We start from the raw sequence: 20,386 nt of genomic DNA on the forward strand, positions 1-20,386 counted from the left end.
CAGACAATTGCTCCATCCATCTGTAAAAAAATGGTGCATATAAAAGCTATAAAAACAATCACTTGGTGACTACCTATTGACATCTCTTTTCACCTCTCTAATGGTAAATAACTGGGTGAATGAGAGACATCATTAAATGCTTTCATACATTTGGTGGTGAGATAGGGGTCTGTAGCAAAGATCAAGATGGCAACCACACTGCTCTGTGATCAAAGCTCTGCTTGCTTTTTATATGCATTTGGTGTATGGTACATTAAAAAAACATATTTCAATCACACCATTGTGGCTCCCATCTTGGCTTTTTTTTTTTTTAACGATACTGTAAGGCCTTTCTCGTTTGATGGATTGACATTGGCCAGGCTTAGGAAGGGTTCACTGCAATTCATTCATCCATCCATCCATCCATTCATTCATCTATCTTATATAGCTAGCAGGACATGAGGTACATGAGATACAAAAGTTATGCCAAGTAAGTAAGACACAGGCATTTTCTATAGAGCTAGGCTTCTAGATTTGGAGGCAAACCTTAAATTCATTAAACCACTGTTCCAGCCAATCATCTAGATTAGGAGTCGCCAAGCTTTTGGATCTCAGGGACCACCAAACTCACAATTTTAAATCCTGCAGACCACTAATTTGAATTTTGATTGACGGTGGCTTGCTGACATCGGTGCAAAAGTTGGCCCCATATTCCAGAGCTGCAGTAGTCACAGGACTGGCCCTTTGGTCATCCAGATGCACTGGGCTGCCATGGACTGGAGGAGCTGCTCCAGGATGACCAAAGGGTCAGTCTTGTGACTACTGCAGCTCTAGAATATGGGACCGACTTTCCTACCAACGTCAGCACGGGCAGATTTCCCTCCCCCACCGTTGGTCTTACCTTCCGGTTCCAGCTCGTGTGGCTCTACTCAAGATAACGTTTGTGCTCGGCTGAAGGGTTGGGGCCAGCGGGTGGGTGGGCCATGTGGGCGGCTCAGCCTTGTGTTCGTGCGCAGCCTGGATTAATTGCTTTGGGGGGAGTGCTTTGGGGGAGGATATTTCTCTGCAGACCACCAAAATTTTCTCGTGGACCACCAGTGGACCCTGGCCCACTGGTTGGTGACCACTGATTTAGATTACTTTTCTCAGACTTGGCAACTTGAAGATGTGTTCTAGCTGGGGAATTCTGGAAGTTGAAATCCACACATCATCAGGTTGTCAAGATTGAGAAACAGTGATCTAGATATAAAAGAAATAGAAATATGCTAGTGAGAAATACACTGTGCTCCTCTAAAACTCTACTCTAACTCATTCTACCGTGTTTCTCATATAATAAGGCCGGGTCTTATTTTTTTTGAGCCCCGAAAAAATGGCTAGGCCGTCTTTTCAGGGGTGACTTAATTCCCCCCCCCCTTGCATCTTTGGGTGGGCGGCGACAGCTTGGATGTTGACCTCGGCGTTGGTGGGGCACTTCGTATCGGGGTCAACGCAGGCAGCACCATATCCGGGTGAGCAACAAAAGTACTTCCTAACAGCAAGCCCCCCCACCATTCCCCCCATTTCACATGTTTTAATATAGGCCTTAATTTGGGAGGAGGGGCTTAATTTTATTTCATGCCTATAAAACATGCTGGGACTTCCTATTGGGGGAGGCCATATTGTTGGAGAAACAGGGTACTAGAAAAAGATTGTTTCTTAAAATGGTATGAAATTAAAAACAGGGGTCAGGTAGTTTTCCTATTTTGATTATTTAAGAATGGAATTTTATTAAGTTTATGTGCTGCCCATCTCACTAATAAAGCCATTCTGGGTGGCTTACAAATGATAAAAAAAAGATAAATATAGTAATGGTTATAAAAAGTTACACAAGAGCTGAGACTAAGGAAATGGATCTCACGAGGGTGATGTGTTCTTATCCCATAAACCATCTCCAGCAAGGAACATGCCCATCAGGATCCCAAGCCACCTGGCAAAACCAGGCTTTTGGGGCTCCTCTGGAAGGCCAGGAGGTTGGGGCCAGGTCTCATGCCAGATAATTGAATGTTTCACAGCAGAGGGGGTGACAGCTGAAAAGGCTCTTCTTGACTGGGCCAGTCAGAATTCCTTTGCAGATGGGTTTTGAAGTAAGCTCCTTCCACTGGAGGTGGTAGTCCCATTGGGTGAGTCAGGTCTTCAGATATCTTGGATCCGTGCCATAAAGTGCTTTAAATATTATTATATACTAATATCATATCATATATCATGTCCTTGCATAATTTTTATTTGTATGTTGATTTGTATATGAGTTATTTCTATACTGATTATGAAAGGAGCTTTCTGAAGACTTCTGAAGATATTTGTGATTTAGTAGATATGATGGAAAGTTTTACTGGTCACACCATGCTACTCTTTAGACATATTGAAGTGTTCCTGGAGTTTATTGTCTGTCTGTCTGTTTGTCCATCCGCCCGCCTGTCCGTCTGTCCATCCGCCTGCCTGCCTATCTGTCTGTCTGTCCATCTATCCTTCTATCCATCCATCCTGAGATTTAAAAAACAGCAGATATAACATTAAAATAATCTTGGCATTACATTGGAAAATAGATTCAAAAGATTAAACGAGAAAGATGTATTAGGTATGGTCACCACATTGAGTTATCAAAGTAATGAAGGCCCTATATAAATAAAACAATATTTAACTGTTTCAGAAAATACTTATCCCTTTGTGCATTTTTTCTCTCTCTGTCTAGATTTTGGAAAAATATGTCCACCATTTTGAAGGTTGGAATTGATCTATGCATTTATTAACCTGAGGATACTTTCCAAGATCTCCTGGTTTCATTATGCAGCACATATCCTTACTAAAAAAAATACATACCAGACAGTGTCTCCTGGAACCCTTGACTTAAGTGTTGAAATTTTTGTGATGTTTAGTTTTTTTGCAAAGGATTAAGAAAACCCCTCATTGCACAAGGTGCTTTTTGTTTGGAAACACTATGGGAAGCATTTGGGTTCTGTTGCTTTTTGCGCTGAATCTGAAAACCGCCTGCTCCACCTTTGTCAGCGTCAACCAGGGACTAAAAGTGATGAGAGGTCAATCTGTCTTCCTGTCACAAAAGGAGTTGGAGTTTTCCATCCCCAGAGAGAAGGACGCATGTAAAATAGAAGTGGTAATGAATGAGCCAGTCACCCAGAGAGTTGGGAAGCTGACCCCACAGGTATGTGGATTTCAACTTGTGCATTAATATATATAAACAAACAACCTACTCTCTAATAAACAATTTGGTTTCAGGAAAAAACTATCATGTAATCTGCAACTCTTACACTGCAAAAACATATGGACTACACAACTCGATCAGGGCAAAGCAATAGACGCAATCTACATAGACTTCTGTAAAGCCTTTGATTCAGTGGTACGTGACAAACTACTCCTAAAACAAAAATCTTACGGTATCTCTGGACACCTGCATAACTGGATAGAAGCATTCCTGTCAAACAGACAACAATTGTGCAGTGATTATTTGATGAGATGAAGTCTATTTGTTTGACAAGATAGAGTGCTGAGCTCTAGCCGATTTTCTCTCTGGCAATGACACTTTATGGCTGATGAAAAATAAAAACTTGAGAATGATAGCCATCAAATAAAACAACTATTCATCTAAAAAATAATGTTCTACTTACATAATGGAATGTATAGATGATCTTGGAGAACAAGAGGAAGAGATACTGCCTAGGAAACGATGGGATAGATTTCAAGCTCTAGAAATGTCCAAAATGATCTTTGGGCATTCCAGATATACAACACCATCCAACTTAAATGTATGGATGTAGTAGCAATTGAGATCCTGTAGATCCTGTAGCATACTGCTGTGCCTAATACCTGGGGCGGGTGGGGGCTGTTTGCCTCTTTGCATGATCTCACTGGTAAGTCCTGGACTGGTGCAATGATCTCGCCTGTTAAGATCATCACTATTCACTATTGGTGAGGGGATTAACCAATCCTAATGCTGTATCTATGTTGCCTTTTGCTACTTGTGGAAAACCATATAAAAAGAATAAACACGACGTGAGTAGTCAGACATCTTGGCACCCTGCACAATGACTGGTCTTAGAACTCCATCATATGGATCCAACATGAGATTGAGGAAAAGCAGAAATTCCTTCTCCTGCCACCTAACATGGGAAAAAATACACACGCATGTTAAGTTTATCTCTATAAGTATGAGAGGACATTTTCAGGAATGGGAGAATATGAGGAAGATTTAATACGCTTTAATACAAATCAGTGGAGGGTTGGGAGGAGACAGTCTGGAGCAGGGGTCTCCAACCCTGGCAACTTGTGGACTTCAACTCCCAGAATTCCTCAGCCAGCTTAAAGCCAGCATAAAGTCTTAAAAATTGCCAAGGTTGGAGACCCCTGGTCTGGAGGAAGGTTGTGGAGATCACACCACCTCCTTGATTGCATGCAAAAGCTCCATGGAATTCAGAACTGAAATAGACTAAATTCAGAAATATCTATTCTACTCTAAATGAACATCACTTCCAAATTAAACCGTTTTGCAAACTTTAGAAAGAGTCCTATGTTTATCCAAATGCTCTTCTCAGAACTCTAACGGCGGGAAGGAAAAGGATTTCCAGGAGACCACATGCTGTTAAAACACACAAATTGTACAGAGGATATACAGGAAAGCAAGCACACTGAGCCACAGTGCTATAAATTTAAATCACACGTGGCCTCTTGGGATCTTTCAGCATTTATTTCTTCTTTACTAACCACGCACACACAAACTGCTACATGCTCAAGAGGCAAGCATTGTAAGTATTGAGTTGTACTGTATTCATTGCAATGTGACCTCTGAGCAAGAATTCCAAAACTCTGGTGTACAGCCAATGCTGTTTGTTAACAACTTACAATGAATTGCTTTGAGGGATTTGTTTTGATTTAGCAAGGCTAGCACCACAGTTTGATGGATGTCAACTGATTTCCTACCTTCAACTGACCTGTTGACCTCACCACCTCAACAAGCTCCTCCTCTAGGGCATCAAAATTCTGATCCTGCCCACTGATTCATCATTCACCAATCAGGTCTTGCCCTGTGACTTCCTGGCAAGTGGCAGTGCTTATCATCATCAACAATGCTGGCTGCTGTAATACATGACTTTGGTCTTGCATAAAGCCAAAGTAGCACTTAGTTTTTGACTGTACAAAACACTGACTATTTTGGATGGCCGCAAAATAATATTGAATGGATGTGATTCAACGAGTATTGAAACTGAACACATCTGGTGGGCATCAGGCAGGTGAAGGGAAGGCTAGGAATTGTTGTTTTCACCAGCAAAAGCTGCATTGTAGAAGAGCCTTTCCTATGATCTCGCTGCTGTCATTAAAGTGAATAATGTGCTAGGGATGTGTGACAATTTAATTACATATTGTAATTGAAAAGTAATTGAAGTGGAAATAAAAGCACAGGCAGACATTAATTAAGAAAAGATTTAGCTCTCCTTTGTTTTACTTGTTAAATATATAGACAATTATGGATGCCTGTTTGTATAAAAGGAAAACATATTAGGTAGCATAAAACAGATGTTTCTTTTTAACAAAACAGATTGTGTCTATTTTATAATTGCTGTCTGTTTTTGGTAACGGTCCTGTTGAGAAGAAAGCTTTCATTATTTATCTCCTTTGTTATCAATTAAGAGGTAGAAGCAACGATGTCTTATGGAAAAAAATATAATTTATGGATAGCATGACTATTATTCTCTGATGGAGAAGCAAAAGCTGTACAGATGTATCTTTTTGCGTTGGAAAAAGCTGCATTTTCAAAGCTTAGGAGTGGTTTGCAACTGGAGGCTTTAATTGCCTTTAATCTTTTCCCATCTATCTGAAGTCATTTTCACACATTAGCTTCTAATATGCTTTATATAAAAAAAAAACCCAAAACTAATGTATGCTTATACTGATTCGGGTGCACATCTGGTTTCTTTCAATTATTTCCTGTATTAGCTTGAGGACACATATGTATTTCTGAATGTCATGCATAGGGTAAACGGTATTGTTAATGGCATTCTACTATTAAGCAGGATAAAATTTGGTGTCTTAGAGGAGAAATGTTGGAGCACCTTTAAATGGTAGTAAAGAAGTTACTACCATTTAAAGTTTAGTTTTAATTTTGATTAGGGACTTTCATTTTTTGTCTTAAGCACAAAAACTTTTGAGAGTAATTTTTATTTATTTATTTTGTCAAATATGTATTAGATAACAGATATAAGAATAAACATGATTATTAATACAAGAAATGGAAACAAATAAATAGGGTACATTAGGACAGGGATGGTAGGCAAGTTGGTACGCTTATGCACGCCACTTACAGACTGCTTAGGAGTGATGACCCGGAGTGTAACACAAAAGTAACAAAATCCAAAATGTAAATAAATGTCCTTTAATGCCTCCAACTTGGCCCCACTGTTGAATAATTCTCAGTTGGAGATAAAACTTATTCAAAAATAGTCTTCAAAAGTAAGCAATACAGTCCGAGCTTAATGAGTAAATAGAGGTGAAATAAAAAACCAAAACAAGCTACAATGAAGGAAATTCCACAACGGACCAGGATAAGTAATTACCAACTTCAAGGAGATAACAAGGCACAGTCTGTTGGAAGGACGCCAACCAAGATAACTTCAGCCCAAAATAAAACAGAAGCTTTGCTTCTGACAATGCTCTCTATTCTCCCCAGCTGCAACCAATGAGGGGGATCATGGCCGCTTCCTCTCTCATAAGCCAAGTTGTTTCCTTCTCCATTCCTCCCTGTGTGTCCTAGGATGAAGTGGGGATGGAACTGGTTCTTCCTCTGACTGCCCAGCCAGTCTCTGCCTTTCCCCAACCTCCTCCACAACCTCCGGAGCCACACATCCACTCTCTGTTGGCTGTTCCTCCTCTCTCTCATAATCCGACTCTAACAAGGGCATGGCACTTAGGAATTGGGTGAGGTCAACAGTAAACAGTCTAAGGTTAAAGTTTTGGAGGTTTGGGGAAGAAACCACAGAGTCAGGTAGAATATTCCAGACATTGACCACCCTGTTGCTGAAGTTGTATTTCCTGCAATCAAGTTTCATGTGGTTTACCTTAAGTTTGTGTCTATTATGTGCTCATGTATTGTTGTGTTTGAAGCTGAAGTAGTCATTGATGGGTAGGATATTGCATAGATAATTTTATGTGCTATGCTTAGGTCAGATCAAAAGTGGCGTAGTTCTAAGTTGTCTAAACCTAAAATTTCAAGTCTGGTGGTATAAGGTATTCTATTGTGAGTAGAGGAGTGGAGGACTCTTCTCATGAAATATCTCTGGACTGTCTAGATTGTATTAATGTCCGATATGCAGTGCGGGTTCCAGACAGATGTGCTGTATTCGACAATTGGTCTAGCAAATGTTTTGTATGCTCTAGTTAGCAGTACAATATCACTGGAGAAAAAGCTATGCAGGATTAGGTTAACAACTCTTAATGCCTTTTTGGCAATGTTACAATGGGCTCTAGCACTTAGATCATTAGAGATGAGTACTCCAAGGTCCTTGAGGTCATTTTTTTTTTCAGTGCCATTGTAACTTTGAACAGTCACCAAATAAACTGTTGTAAGTGGAGAACTACCTATAGTATATAAAAACTTAGATAAAAGATTTTGGGGGCTCAAAAGCTTACTCTAGATTTTCCCAACCTTCATTTTAATATGAATCTTGTTTTTTTCCCCCTCATCATTGTCAAGATGACAACTTTTGTCATTTCTAGTGTAAGAGAAGAATTTGTTTATCAATCTTCAGTTATTTTGTGACTTTGCTGGCATTTGGGAGTCCTGAATTTGAATGAGTGAGCCTCTTTTTCTCCATTATCCATATAATTGGCAGAGATTTTCATACAATAGGCCTTGATAGATATGATTGCATAAAAAGCCAGTCACCTAAATGTTTGTAATTAATCAAAATAAATTAAACATAAAAATAAAAAACATGGAGGAGGAGGCAAACCTGTCACTACGATTACACCCCCTACAAAAGGAGAATTCAACAAATAAAAATATTTTTAGCATAACACCATGCAGTAATAAGTGAATTTTATATGTAAAATGTTGAGTTCAGTGATTATATTTTTTCTTGAAGATCCGTGTATTTGGAGGACTCAAAGTTCACCCCTTTAAGATTATTCTTTGGGGTGGGGGTTGCCTTCGTTGCTACAGTATTCTTTGCAAAGATTTCAGAAGTTATTTGCCATTTACTGCTTCCTAAGGCTGAGAGGAAGTGACTGGCTGAATGTCAACCAGCTGGCTCTGTAGCTTAGATGCGACTAGAACTCATAGTCACTGACTTTCTAGCCTTTTGCCTTAATTACTACACCAAAATGGCTCTCTATTATGACATAAGGAATGATAACCAACCTTCTTCAAGATGTTTACTTGAAAAATATTCACAGATTCAGTGGGGAGCTGCACTCGCTTTTCTCCCTCACCAAATGTATACAGTTTTAAAACATGTCTCTTTCTTCTCTAATGTGGAACTTACTAGAGGATTTATGGATTTTCCTAAAACATGAATAAGTGATTTTTAAAATATCTGATTTCGAATTAGATTGGGATAATCTGACCACGAAGGAGAAATAACTGTATTCAGGAGGACATTTCTTCCGCGACGAAGCAAAAGTGGTAATCTACAGGGTCCTTCCACAATGATCAGCTCCTGAAGTTTTGATTTTACAACTTTCTAAATAAAGCAATAAAGTCAGTGTTCATTTCTGTATCTCAATTACATTGTAAGGTTCCCTATCTTTATCATGCATGATTTAATTGTGAAAGTCTCATCTACGTTGCAATATATCCTTCACAAGATATGAATGCATAATGATAAAACAGAAATGTCTATAATACTATGTTCCTTCTTTAAACATGCTCTTTATGTAACAGGTGTTTGACTGCCATTTTCTTCCCAATGAAGTCAAGTACACTCACAACGGATGCCCAATTCTCGATGAAGACTTTGTCATGCTGAGGCTATATAGGTAAGCAACACCTGAGTAGCATATGAGTCAAGGGTATATGAAATATATCTCCATCTTTCTGTAGAGTTAATATGAAAAATTAATATTATTCATAAGAAAATCTGCTTTTCCTTCTAGGTTCCAAAAAAAGACCAAATCTAAGATTTTCATTTACTTTATTTTCATAATTTGGTCAACATTTTAGTTGGCTGTTGTCACTATTGATCAAGCATTAGCTGTGGTACATTTCACCTTTCGTACAGATATTTCAGTATTGCTTCCTGGATGCTGATTGCATGGTTTCCTTATCCTTTGCAGATTTACAGAAATGGAAACTTTCACAGAAACACTCATTCTTCTTGTAAAGATACTTGAACCAGATTGTAATATTATCAAGATGAGCTCCAGTGCTTTGGAGGTCCCTGAGTTTCATGGCCTGTCTAACATAGTTAATAAGAACATAATCACTTTGGACTACAACAGGAAGATAAATTTGGAATGCACGCTAAGCTTGAACTCCTTAGAGACATTTCTGCCTGCCCACGGTCAGCTTGTTATCGGAGAAAACAAAGAAGAAGTACCTAGAGGAGATCAGCCACAGAGTTCCTTCCATACAACCAGTACGTCCTGCTTTAAAAATATATTGATTATCTTGATATTATCTGCATAGTATTGAGACCAAATTGGTCTTATATCTGTGGTTAATGCTTCCCTAGAAGCCAGATTGGGTCTTTGGAGACTGCATCTGCCAACATGCAAATGGCTACACATGTTTACATACACATGCATATACTCAGATACATACACATCTCTCTCTCTCTCTCTCTCTCTCACACACACACACACACACACACACATACACACACACACACACACACACACACACACACACACACACACACACACACATTTTATCCACCCAGCCATCCAATCAAATCACATTTGTCTTTCAAACACAGAGCTCTTCACCCATATGCAGCTACCAACAGTTTCTTTTCTTTTAGAAGTTAGAAAGGCTTTTTCTTTCTCTTTACCCAGCATTTCAGCACCCAATGAAGTCTGAAACCATCATAGGAGCTGCAATAGATCACACAACTGGATTTTTAGGATTGTATGTGAGCTGTGGGTTTCCATGTTTGTTACAGCTATCCAAGGATAGTCCTTAATTCAAAGCGGTTCTCCATTAAAAGAGTTATTCAGTGTATGTCCACTCAGCGTGAAAGAACTGTAAGAGGAAAAAGTAGTTTACTCATTGATAACATTTATTTTGATAATAGATTGAGAAGGTACGGAAGAATTGTTTTTTGTTTTAATTCAAATATCAAATGCCAGAAAATTTAAAAATGTCCTGTTGTCTAAAAGTTAATGCTGTGAGTTTTAGGTCATCTTTTCTGGGGGAAGAGACATCCATAATTAAAGTTCTTACAAGTGAGCAGGCTATTCTAATATCATTTCTTTAATCAACTATTATATTAATTAGATGGCATGCAGTTTATTCTCTTTTTAAAAGTAAAATTCTCTAGACTAACTCTATTTCTTTGCAGGAAGACTGTGAGAACCAAGGGCTAATATTCCTCTCCTAGCTGCATCCTTTAGATATACACTGACACATTAAAAAGTAGAAATTTTAGGACGTGGGTTGAATAAGAATTTGAAAAACAAAGTGTTTAAGAAAGAATAAGATTACATACCCTCTCAAATCTGTGTACTACCCAGATCAGGACTTTACCAGTTTATTTCAAAGCAATATAAAGGGGGAGTTTATCTGCGTATCACATAACATATGGTTTGAGTATGGTTTGGTTATTTAATAATTATGGAAACTACACATGCTCAATGTACATGAAACGTGAATGGAAAATGGCTGTTTTTACCTTGTGACCAGCTTTGTTTTGCCAACATGTTTGTAGCAATTGGAAGAGTTCCACAAAAACTGCCCTGGAAATGTGTCTGATAACAGTTGAGAGATATACCCCATGGATAAATGAGAAAGGCTGACATTGTGATTTACACCTGTATCCCCAAGCAGAGAATGTAATAATCCTGGATTCTGCTCCCCAGACCTATTTACACCGATTTTGAACCATAGGATGGATGAAACTGTCTGATCAAGATTTGTATTTCAGACCTGAGGACTGTTCAGAATATCAGAGTGAGCTGTGATGAGTTTCTTCTGATGGGACTTAGATACCAACATTTGGACCCTCCTTCACCTAATATAGATTACATTCCCATCAGGCTGGATCTCACTGATACCAGAAGCAAGATTTTGTATAAGGTAAATGTCTTAGATGTAAGGCCAAAATCAGTTCTGCTTTACCTGACTCTTAACATCAAATCCAAATGCAAAGGACTCCTTATTGGTTCTGACTCTCACATTATAAAGCAGTCTCAGATGTCTTTCCACAAATGACCTGGATTTTGGCTACAAAAAATCTTGAGTGATGATCATAAAATGTGTCATGATCTTAGTGGATATTATGAATTAGGTAACAGTAATTGTTCTCCCATCTCAGAACCCAGTCCAGCCTGGACTCTGCAGAAAATCCCCATTAACCTGAAAGACTTTAAAGAACTTCCCAGAGACAGGCAAAAATCTAACAAGTTTTACTAAGAAAAAGGATATCTCTGACTGGCCTAGCAGCCTCTTTGATTTATCTTGAGCCTTGCTACACTCTGCAATTCTCTTTCCTTGTCGTATAGTCCTGCAGACCACAGGCAAGAGACCAGATGAGTGAACATAGGATTATTCAGTGACTATTATAAAATTTTGTTGTGAAACATCTGATTGGAATAAAGAGCCTATTTGTGAAGAAAGTGAAAAACTCAATCAGTGAAACAGCAGAAGATCAGAGTGAAGATGAGTTAGTAGTTTAGATTTAAACCCTTTAGACCTTTCTTGGCTCTGTGGACTCTTATTCCCCTAATGTGAATTGTGGAACCATCAGCATTAGCCACTCACCTTTTAAATAGCAAAGTAAATATAAATATGGCATCAATTAACTGGTTTTGTTAGGACATAGCTTCTCTCTATAAATGTGCATTTTCAGCAATGAAAAGATGGAAATACATTTTTTAAATCTCCTGGAGATCAGTGTGTGTTGTTTGTTTGTTTGTTTTTACTGTTGTCAGCTTTTATTCCACAGATGGAAATAAACAAATTAGGAAAGCTCACAAGAAATGTGAGAACTGCATGTTAATAATATTTAAAGAAAAAAAGTCATTACTAAAGAATAAGCCCTAAATATAGAATCAATGTTTAAACCCTCTGGGCCTTGTCTCCATCTGTCTCTTTGTTTCTGTAATGGTCAGATCTGTTTATCATATTATTTTTCAATGACTGTATGAGAATTATCTTCCTTTGTTATATTACTGTATTAAATGCAATGCTGATGTTCAGCATTTCCCTTCAGTTTGACCTGCTCTAAATAAACATTGTATTGGTACATTGGATAAACCAGGGGTCCCCAACCACTGGGCCCCGGACCGGTACCGGTCTGTGGATCATTTTGTACCGGGCCGCAAAGAATGGTGGCTAGTGGTTGCTTGGGCGCCGCCATCTTGTTTCGACGGTGCTTGAGAAAGTGCTTCCGGGTGAGCTTGTTGGTCGTCGGTTGAAAAGTGGCGTTTGGGTGCTGAAGGAATCCTCGCACCTTGGTTTTGTCGAAGAGGGGTGGGGGCGGCTTCGAATGAAGAGCCATCCCGATGGCGGTGGAGTCTCACGTTATTCAGGAGGAAATTAAGAAAGAGCCCGAAAAGCCCGTCGACCGCGAGAAGGTACAAAGGAGGAGTTGAAGGTGGTGGGGAGAAGCGGGGGACGGCTGGCTGGCCGGTCGCTTGGCTCGCCTTGCCTTGGTCGTGCGTGCTAATGCCGGTACCGGTCCGTGGATCATTTTGTACCGGTCCATGGTACAAAAAAGGTTGGGGACCACTGGGATAAACAATGATCAGAACTGGAGATGGCTTATCTTATTTAACATTAAAAGTGTTATAAATATGAGGATTTTTCTCTCTCACAAAGGAGGAATCTAATTTGCTTCTTTTTTTATTCCCAGTCTGAGTATGCTTGGATTCCTGTTCACATAAAAAATGCAGTTTCTAACCAGCCCCCTCAACCTACTTTCATGGCCATGCTCATCTTAGAAGCCGACCAATTCATCCTGAGTCCCCTATCCACAGCCATATTGGATGCTGAAGACAGCGAAACACCCAAATCTTTGTTAGTCTTTAATATCACCCAGCCACCCCAGGAAGGCTTCATTACACACCTGCAAGACCACACTAAAGCTGTCTCGTCCTTCACCTGGACCAGCCTGGATAGCATGCTGATTGCATATCAACCTCCAAACAGCAGCCATACAGAGAGAAGAAATTATGAGGTAATTGAAAGGAAGCTGAACCCTAACCCTGTTCCTGACTAAATAGTAAACGTACAGAACATGTACAGTAAAAAGATCCTATGAGGATTTCATTGTTTAGTACTGTTGTTCTGGGTAGCTAAGAGGCAAAGAAAGCATTTCATATTATTTTTTTGCTCACAATGACTTTTAATAGTTGTAAATTGACAAATGTTAAATGATCATATTATGAAAAATCAGATGAACATCATGCATGTCTTTTGCACCAACTCTGTTAACGTAAGAGGTTTTTTCTTCTTCTGATTTTAACCAATAAACTAGAAATATTATTAGCCTTCAGCAGTGCCTGGGTCTGCAACAAAAATCACTGCTCCCTCTTGTGGAAGTTAAAATTAATAACTTACACATGAAACCTTAAATCTAGGTCTCCAAAATTGGCAACTTTAAGACTTGTGAACGTCAAGTGACAGTCCCAGAATCCCCCAGTCAGTTGAAGTCCACAAGTCTTAAAGTTGCCCAGTTTGGAGATATTGCTGTACCTTCAGAGTTGACAACTGCCTTAAATCATTGTACTGATTTAGCAGAAAGAAAATAAAGGTACAATATTCTTTTCTTCCATTCAAAATGTGATGCTGAAAGCTGTTGCCCAAAAGAATTTGGTCCCAAATTATTGATGCCATAAATGTTACTGATTGTAAATTATGTCTCTCTAGAACAGGGTTGTCAAACTTACGTCGTCACGGTGGCGTCACGTGACATATCAGGATTTCCCCCCCCCCTTTTGCTAAATTGGGTGTGGGTGTGGCCAGTGCATGACGCATCTGGCCTATGGGCCTGGAGTTTGACAGCCTTGCTGTAGAATATTATTTAGTGGTTGTTAGATCTGTTCTCATCTTGAAGCAGATTTATCTATGTGGTCACTGAGAGTTGACACCTGATCGACAATCAGATCTGCCCAGCAATAATGAGCCATGACCAACTTTGGTAATCTTAAAAAAGATTAGACAAATTTATAGAGGAAATGTTCTTACTTGTACTAAACATAATGTGCTGTAGATGGCCTCCATTATCAAAATCATTTGCCTCAGCTATATTTTTGTCAGGAAGGTGAATGGGATGACATTATTTTGCTCTTGTCCTGACTACACAATTCCCATATTTTCCCATTAGCTGCTGTGGGGACAAAACTCCAAACTATACTCTGCAGAGTGGGAAATAATGTTGAGTAAACAGTTTGTGTCTGTTTTATTTCATAGGTGGAGTTTGAAGTTTATGATTTGTACTTTGAAAAAAGTGTGCCAATTACTCTTTATATCTCTGTGAGAACAGCAGACACAAATGCACCAAGGGTTTCATGGAATATGGGTGAGATTTTTTTTTAATGACATAATATCTTTGATTTAAAATTCAAAGAACACTTACAAGATCAAATTAAATAAACCATGGAGATTTCTAGCAGCTCTAATCTCTCTTGGCTTTGGGGTAAAGTAGTAAAATATGCAGAGAAAAATATGGTTTTAAACAAAGAGTTAGCACTGAATACAATGGATAGGTCTCATTGCTGTTTATGATAATATGTATTCCTAGGAAATCATACAGTCACAAAGTTGGACAATTATTCTGTAGGAAGTTAACACCCACCGCTCTCCTAGAAAAATGAAATATCCTAGGAAATATTAAAAAGGCAGAATATTTCCCCTAAAAAGAGTAGAAACTCAGAAGCAGAAACTCACCTCAGAAGCAGAAACTCAGCCCCCGCCCACCTTTGCTAATGGACCATTACTCTAGCCTAGGCCAGCCTATTTTACATAACAAAGATCTCCAGGTAGAGCTATAGGAATTGCCCAAAGCCCTTTCAATTACATCATCATCCAGCAAGGCTCAACCAAGCCTGGGACTCAGGACAGCCTACAGAGTTGCCCCTGCATGGCCCCATGGGAGTCTGACAACCAATCAGAATATAAGCTCAAATTCAAATTGCAACAAAGGGTATATAACTAAAGGTCTCTCAGCATCTTGGCCCTTCTTTTTTTCCTTCACCCAACATCTTGAAGCATGTGATCATCCTTTTCACTTTGGAGCTTCAAGCCATGTGGTCCTGTCCACCATTAAACCATCTTTCCAAACAGCCTCCATGTTTCCTCCATGTTTTTCCCCACTTGGAACTGAACCCAGAAGGATATTTCTTCCAACAGTTCAAGGAAATCATCCATAACAGATGGCTGCCTAAGGATTCATTTTCACATGGTGCTTAACGTGGTACAAAGGTGTCCCACTGACCATTTGCTAAGGGCATGTCATCACAGTGGATCCTCCATCTTGTAGGCAAATGCCACTAAAGTGAACTAAAGCTGGTCCAACATTTTCTGACCTGAAAATAGCGTTTTCCACACTATCAGCATAAAACCTCCCTTTGACTCAATCCCAAAGGGGATGGAGAAGCAGTTCTTCCTTGCTAGATGGACAGCAAGGTGAAGGAAAGTAGTTATGAGGGAGCAACTTTCTGTTTACATTTAATGGGGCTGTGTCATACTGGCCTACTTCCTGCTACTGTGTGACCTAGTGTATGCCTGATATCCAGTAAAAGGGACCTAATAATTTCTTAGAGGAGTTCGTTTTATTATCAAGCTATTTGTGAATAGGTTTTTCCTGATATGAAGTTAGAATCCAAGATCCACTTTGGTATAGTGGTTAAGGTTTTGGACTGCAGCAGCCCCGAGTTTTAATTTTCCTAATTCTGAGAGTTGAAGTCCACGAGTAGAGTTGCCATGGTTGGATACCTCTATTCTGCAATAAAGCACAGTAAAATCAGGTGATGTGGAATGTAAAACAGAGAAATATTTCTTTAAAGACTAATCTCTAAATTTTTTTTTAAGTTCCTATAAAAAAATTTATCGGATGCATAAAAATATAACCTATATTTTTGTTGTATACCAGTACCTATTATTTTCTCATGTTAAATATTTCTCATATTAAATGCATAGTAGTGTAATAACTCTGGCTGTATCATTGTTTCTCTTGTCTTTTTTAGGTCTTGATCTTCTGGAAGGTCAGTCTCGCCCAATAACATGGGAGCAGCTTCAGATTGTAGACAATGATGATATCAGCAGCGTTCGCTTGGTCCCTGTGGATGGGTTACAACATGGGCAGCTCACTGTAAGAGGTATCATCTTCCTTCTAAAGTCTGACTGAAATAGTTGCAATTTGGTTCTAATATTTTTTCCCTTGTTCACCCAAATGTTTCTTTCATAGTCTGGACCAGAGGAGGGATCACCTTATGTCCTACTTTCCATTTCTATTCTGTTGTCATTATGGACACAAGAGGGATAAAGCCAGGGGTGGGATTCTACCGGTTCTGTCCGGTTCTATAGAGCCCCTTGTTAACTTTCTAAGTAGTTTGGAGAACTGGTAGTTAGAAGCCATCTCCTTTTGTTTTTTTCCACCCTTATTACATTCTTGGCAGTACGCCTAGACTTCCTGTCTCCGGAGCTTCTGGGGCCTGACTTTCTTAAAGGGGAAGGGTTGTTTTAAGATATTTACACTGCTGTTGGGAGGAAATACTTCCCTGGACAATCAGCACTTTGAAGAAATAATTGCATAATGAAGCAAAGCTTTTAGTGACAGGGAACAAAGATGAGTGACATTCAGCAAGGCTTCTTGGCTGGCTAGGAAGATTGACATTCAAATGTGACTTTACATAGCCTTTCTGAGTTTTGGTCTAAAACTGTTTTTTGGTGAAGGTTAATTCTGTGCTTGGTGACGTTTAATCCTGTGTTTATTGATGGGATAATTTTCCCTATTCAGCTTCAACAAGCAACAGTTACTGTTGTGATTTAATTATTTGTATTGTGTTTCAAATTTTTCCTGCCTCATGGTTTCTTTTTCTATCTGGGGAGGGGGTCCTTTACTGCTTCAGTACTATCTGTCACTGTCCTTTTGGGGTATACTTCCAAGAGGCAGGATGCAAGCTTGGCACTGATTTTTTTTTACTGCCTTTCTGGGGGGCATGTGACCTTTCCTTAAATCTGGATGATTTCCTTAGGATATCTTGTGAGGTAAGTGAGACCAGTTGTTATCTTTAAGAGGTGCAAATGGATCTAAGGATTGCTTTTCCTGGGTGTGCTTTTTCTGGAGAGCTTAAATGACCTCTCTGCTAAAGGGTTTCACTTTATGAGCAAGAGTTGGCTGCTTGGTAGTTATCACTGGATTTTAACTATTTTAATTCCTCAAGATGCTCTGGCACCCTGCCTGATTTATAACTTTGGCTTGCAAGTATTCAATGATTGGTATTTAGGGCAGCTTTTTGCAAGCAAAGAAGCTTTTTATATTTTTGTACAGGTAATCCTTGACTTACAACCGTTCATTTAGTGACCATTCAAAGTTACAATGGCACTGAAAAAAGTGACTTATGACCATTTTTCACACTTATGACCGTTGTAGCATCCCCACTGTAATGAGAGGCCAGGAGAGGAGAAGCACCCCTTGACATGAGTGATGTCGAGTTGGCCACGCCCGCCCAATCACATGACCACCAAGCCATACCCACCAACTAAGCCACGCCCACAGAACCGGTTGTTAAAAAAACTGAATCCCATCCCTGGTTAAAGCTGGAACAGAACAACAGAGTTGGAAAGGACTTTGCAGGCTTCTAGTCCAGCCCATGAAATTGTGATTAGATGCAGTATATTGGATAAGGAGCAAAAATCAGAAAAGATTTGCCTTATTTTTATTTATCCCTTTCTGCACTTATATTTTTGTTTTTGCTGAACTTTTTTTCTTGCTCCATAGTGTGAGATTTCAGTTCAGTTCAGTTCTGTGCCTCAATTTTCTACTTCCTGTTGAACTTCTGTTAGTGGGTGATAACTGGAGTGTTTACTGAGAATGAGCTGAAGTGTTACTCTTTGCATATGGCAGGGGGAGTGGGGAGTCAATTTTGCCTAAAAGACCAAAGTGTTGGTGTGTCTTAGGAGGGAAGAAGCAGAGTTCTCCGAATGTATATATGTGTGTGTGCCTGTTGTGTATATAGGCAGAGGCGTCAAACTTGTGGCCCCCTGACCGGATGTGTTAGCACTGGCCACGCCCACCCCTAGTTTAGCGAAGGGGATAAAAGTTGCAATACGTGTACTAACATACACACTGTAGAGATAAATTGCAATGTGAATTGTCTAAATTTGAAGTATGTTAGTTCAGATTAATTCAAAAGTAACACAGTATTGATTTGATTGAAAAGCATTTGACAACAAACCAAAATGTTGTCCTTAAAGTTGACAATACAGGTAGTCCTTGATTTATGACCATAGTTGACCCCAAAATTTCTGTTTTGAAGTGACACATTTGCTAAGTAAGTTTTTACACATTTGCTAAGTAAGTTTTGCCACAGTTGTTAAGTGAATCACTGCAACTGTTTAGTTAATTACATGGTTGTTAAATGAAACTGGCTTCCTCATTGACTTTGCTTATCAGAGCGTCTCAAAAAGTGATCGTATGACTCCGGCATACTGCAACTGTCATAAATATGAGTTAGCTGCCAAGTGCCTGAATTCTGATCACATGACCATAGTAATGCTGCAACTACCGTGTGAAAAATGGCCTTAAGTCATTTTTTCCCAATGCTGTTGTAACTTTGAACAATCACTAAATGAACTGTTGTAAGTCGAGGACTACCTCTATTATATGTCTGCTTGAATGCAAGGGCTTTACATCTGCTTTCTGAAGCTTTTAGGTTCAGTCCCCACGTACCTTTTTTTGGTATTGCTTGAAACATTTAAAACTCTTCATCAGCAGAATGTGAAAACGTCTCTAGTTTCACTCAGTCTTCTGAATCAATGTGGAATTAGAGATGGTCCTGTCATATTACCTGAGTTCTAAGCAATTCAGTTGTCAACCCCGAAGTTGGCCTGACTGAGGCCATTCTGAGACTTCAGCACTGACACACTGGGGAAGAGGGACTGGGGGGGGGGGGAATAGACCAGAGATAGTTGGGGTGTTTTAGTCAAAACAAAATATTTTCTCTTGGGAACCAAGGACATTCCTGCAGACTGGAGTCACCTAGCAACTGGACTGTATCCTGATTGGACCATGTGACTGTTGAGAAAGTGAAAAACTTTTACTTTTAATTAGGTGAACATTGTGGGAATAGTCAGAGTCGGTTTTCACCAGCCTGTGCCAATATGACATATCCAAATAAAATTATTCTTGGAAGAATCCTACCTGCCTCAGAGTTTTGTTTGCTATGGGTGTGTTACTTGGAACCCTGACATCAGTAGGATCACTTGAGCAAATTTTTTGGAACACTGATGCTATTGTCCTGTTTCTCATCTCAATTACATCGTTTTATAAAAAGGAATGCAATTCCCAAGGTAGCTTCTAATATAAATTGTTCGCCCTTCTATTGTCTAACAGGAGAGAAAGGATTCGTGTTTAATGTCTTGGATCTGAAGACTGGAGTTGTTCGTTACCATCATGATGACAGCGATTCCACCAAAGACTCCATTGTCTTTAGGATCTTTGATGGCCAGCACAGTAGCCGCCACAGGTTTCCAATCAATATTCTGCCCAAAGATGACAGCCCCCCTTTTCTCGTTAGTAATGTTGAAATAGAAGTCCATGAAGGAGGAACGATCTTGATCCAAAGCTCAATGCTTCGAGCATCGGATATGGACTCTAGCGATGACTACATTCTCTTCAATATCACCAGATCACCCCGAGCAGGAGAAATAATGAAAAAGCCTAAAACAGATTTTATTGGTAATGAGCTCAGCATCTATGGCAATCTTTATTCCTTTTTCCTTTTCTTTACACAGTGTTTGAGTTCTGTTTTCATATATGCCTGGAGATTATTTTCAGCTACGCATGAGATTTCACGCTTGTCCACCTTATTATTTGGTGCTTATGTTAGTTCCTTTTGCTAAGAACTTTACAAATGCATAGTAGAGTTACAACTTCTATTATCAAAAAACACCAAGAGTAAACAACCTGAAACTCTCGGACCACATGATTCTAAAAGTCTTGGCTATAGGCTTAATTTGTCACAAAATTATAACTTTCACTGA

General features: G+C 39.3%; 1 protein-coding gene across 1 annotated transcript in view; it reads left to right on the forward strand.

Moving 5' to 3' along the window:
• FREM1 (FRAS1 related extracellular matrix 1) overlaps window positions 1-20,386 on the forward strand; it is a 131,226-nt gene that overhangs the window by 8,323 nt on the left and 102,517 nt on the right. The window contains exons 2-9 of the mRNA XM_087926602.1: window positions 2,708-3,175; window positions 8,903-8,997; window positions 9,295-9,596; window positions 11,103-11,254; window positions 13,032-13,355; window positions 14,591-14,699; window positions 16,366-16,497; window positions 19,737-20,081. Coding sequence (XP_087782728.1) covers window positions 2,954-3,175; window positions 8,903-8,997; window positions 9,295-9,596; window positions 11,103-11,254; window positions 13,032-13,355; window positions 14,591-14,699; window positions 16,366-16,497; window positions 19,737-20,081 — 1,681 coding nt within the window. The 5' untranslated portion in view covers window positions 2,708-2,953. The remainder of the gene's footprint in view (window positions 1-2,707; window positions 3,176-8,902; window positions 8,998-9,294; window positions 9,597-11,102; window positions 11,255-13,031; window positions 13,356-14,590; window positions 14,700-16,365; window positions 16,498-19,736; window positions 20,082-20,386) is intronic.

This window comes from Pseudonaja textilis, chromosome 2 (assembly GCF_049901715.1).
Source record: "Pseudonaja textilis isolate UNSWEBS1 chromosome 2, rPseTex1.2, whole genome shotgun sequence".
Taxonomy (NCBI): Eukaryota; Metazoa; Chordata; class Lepidosauria; order Squamata; family Elapidae; genus Pseudonaja; species Pseudonaja textilis.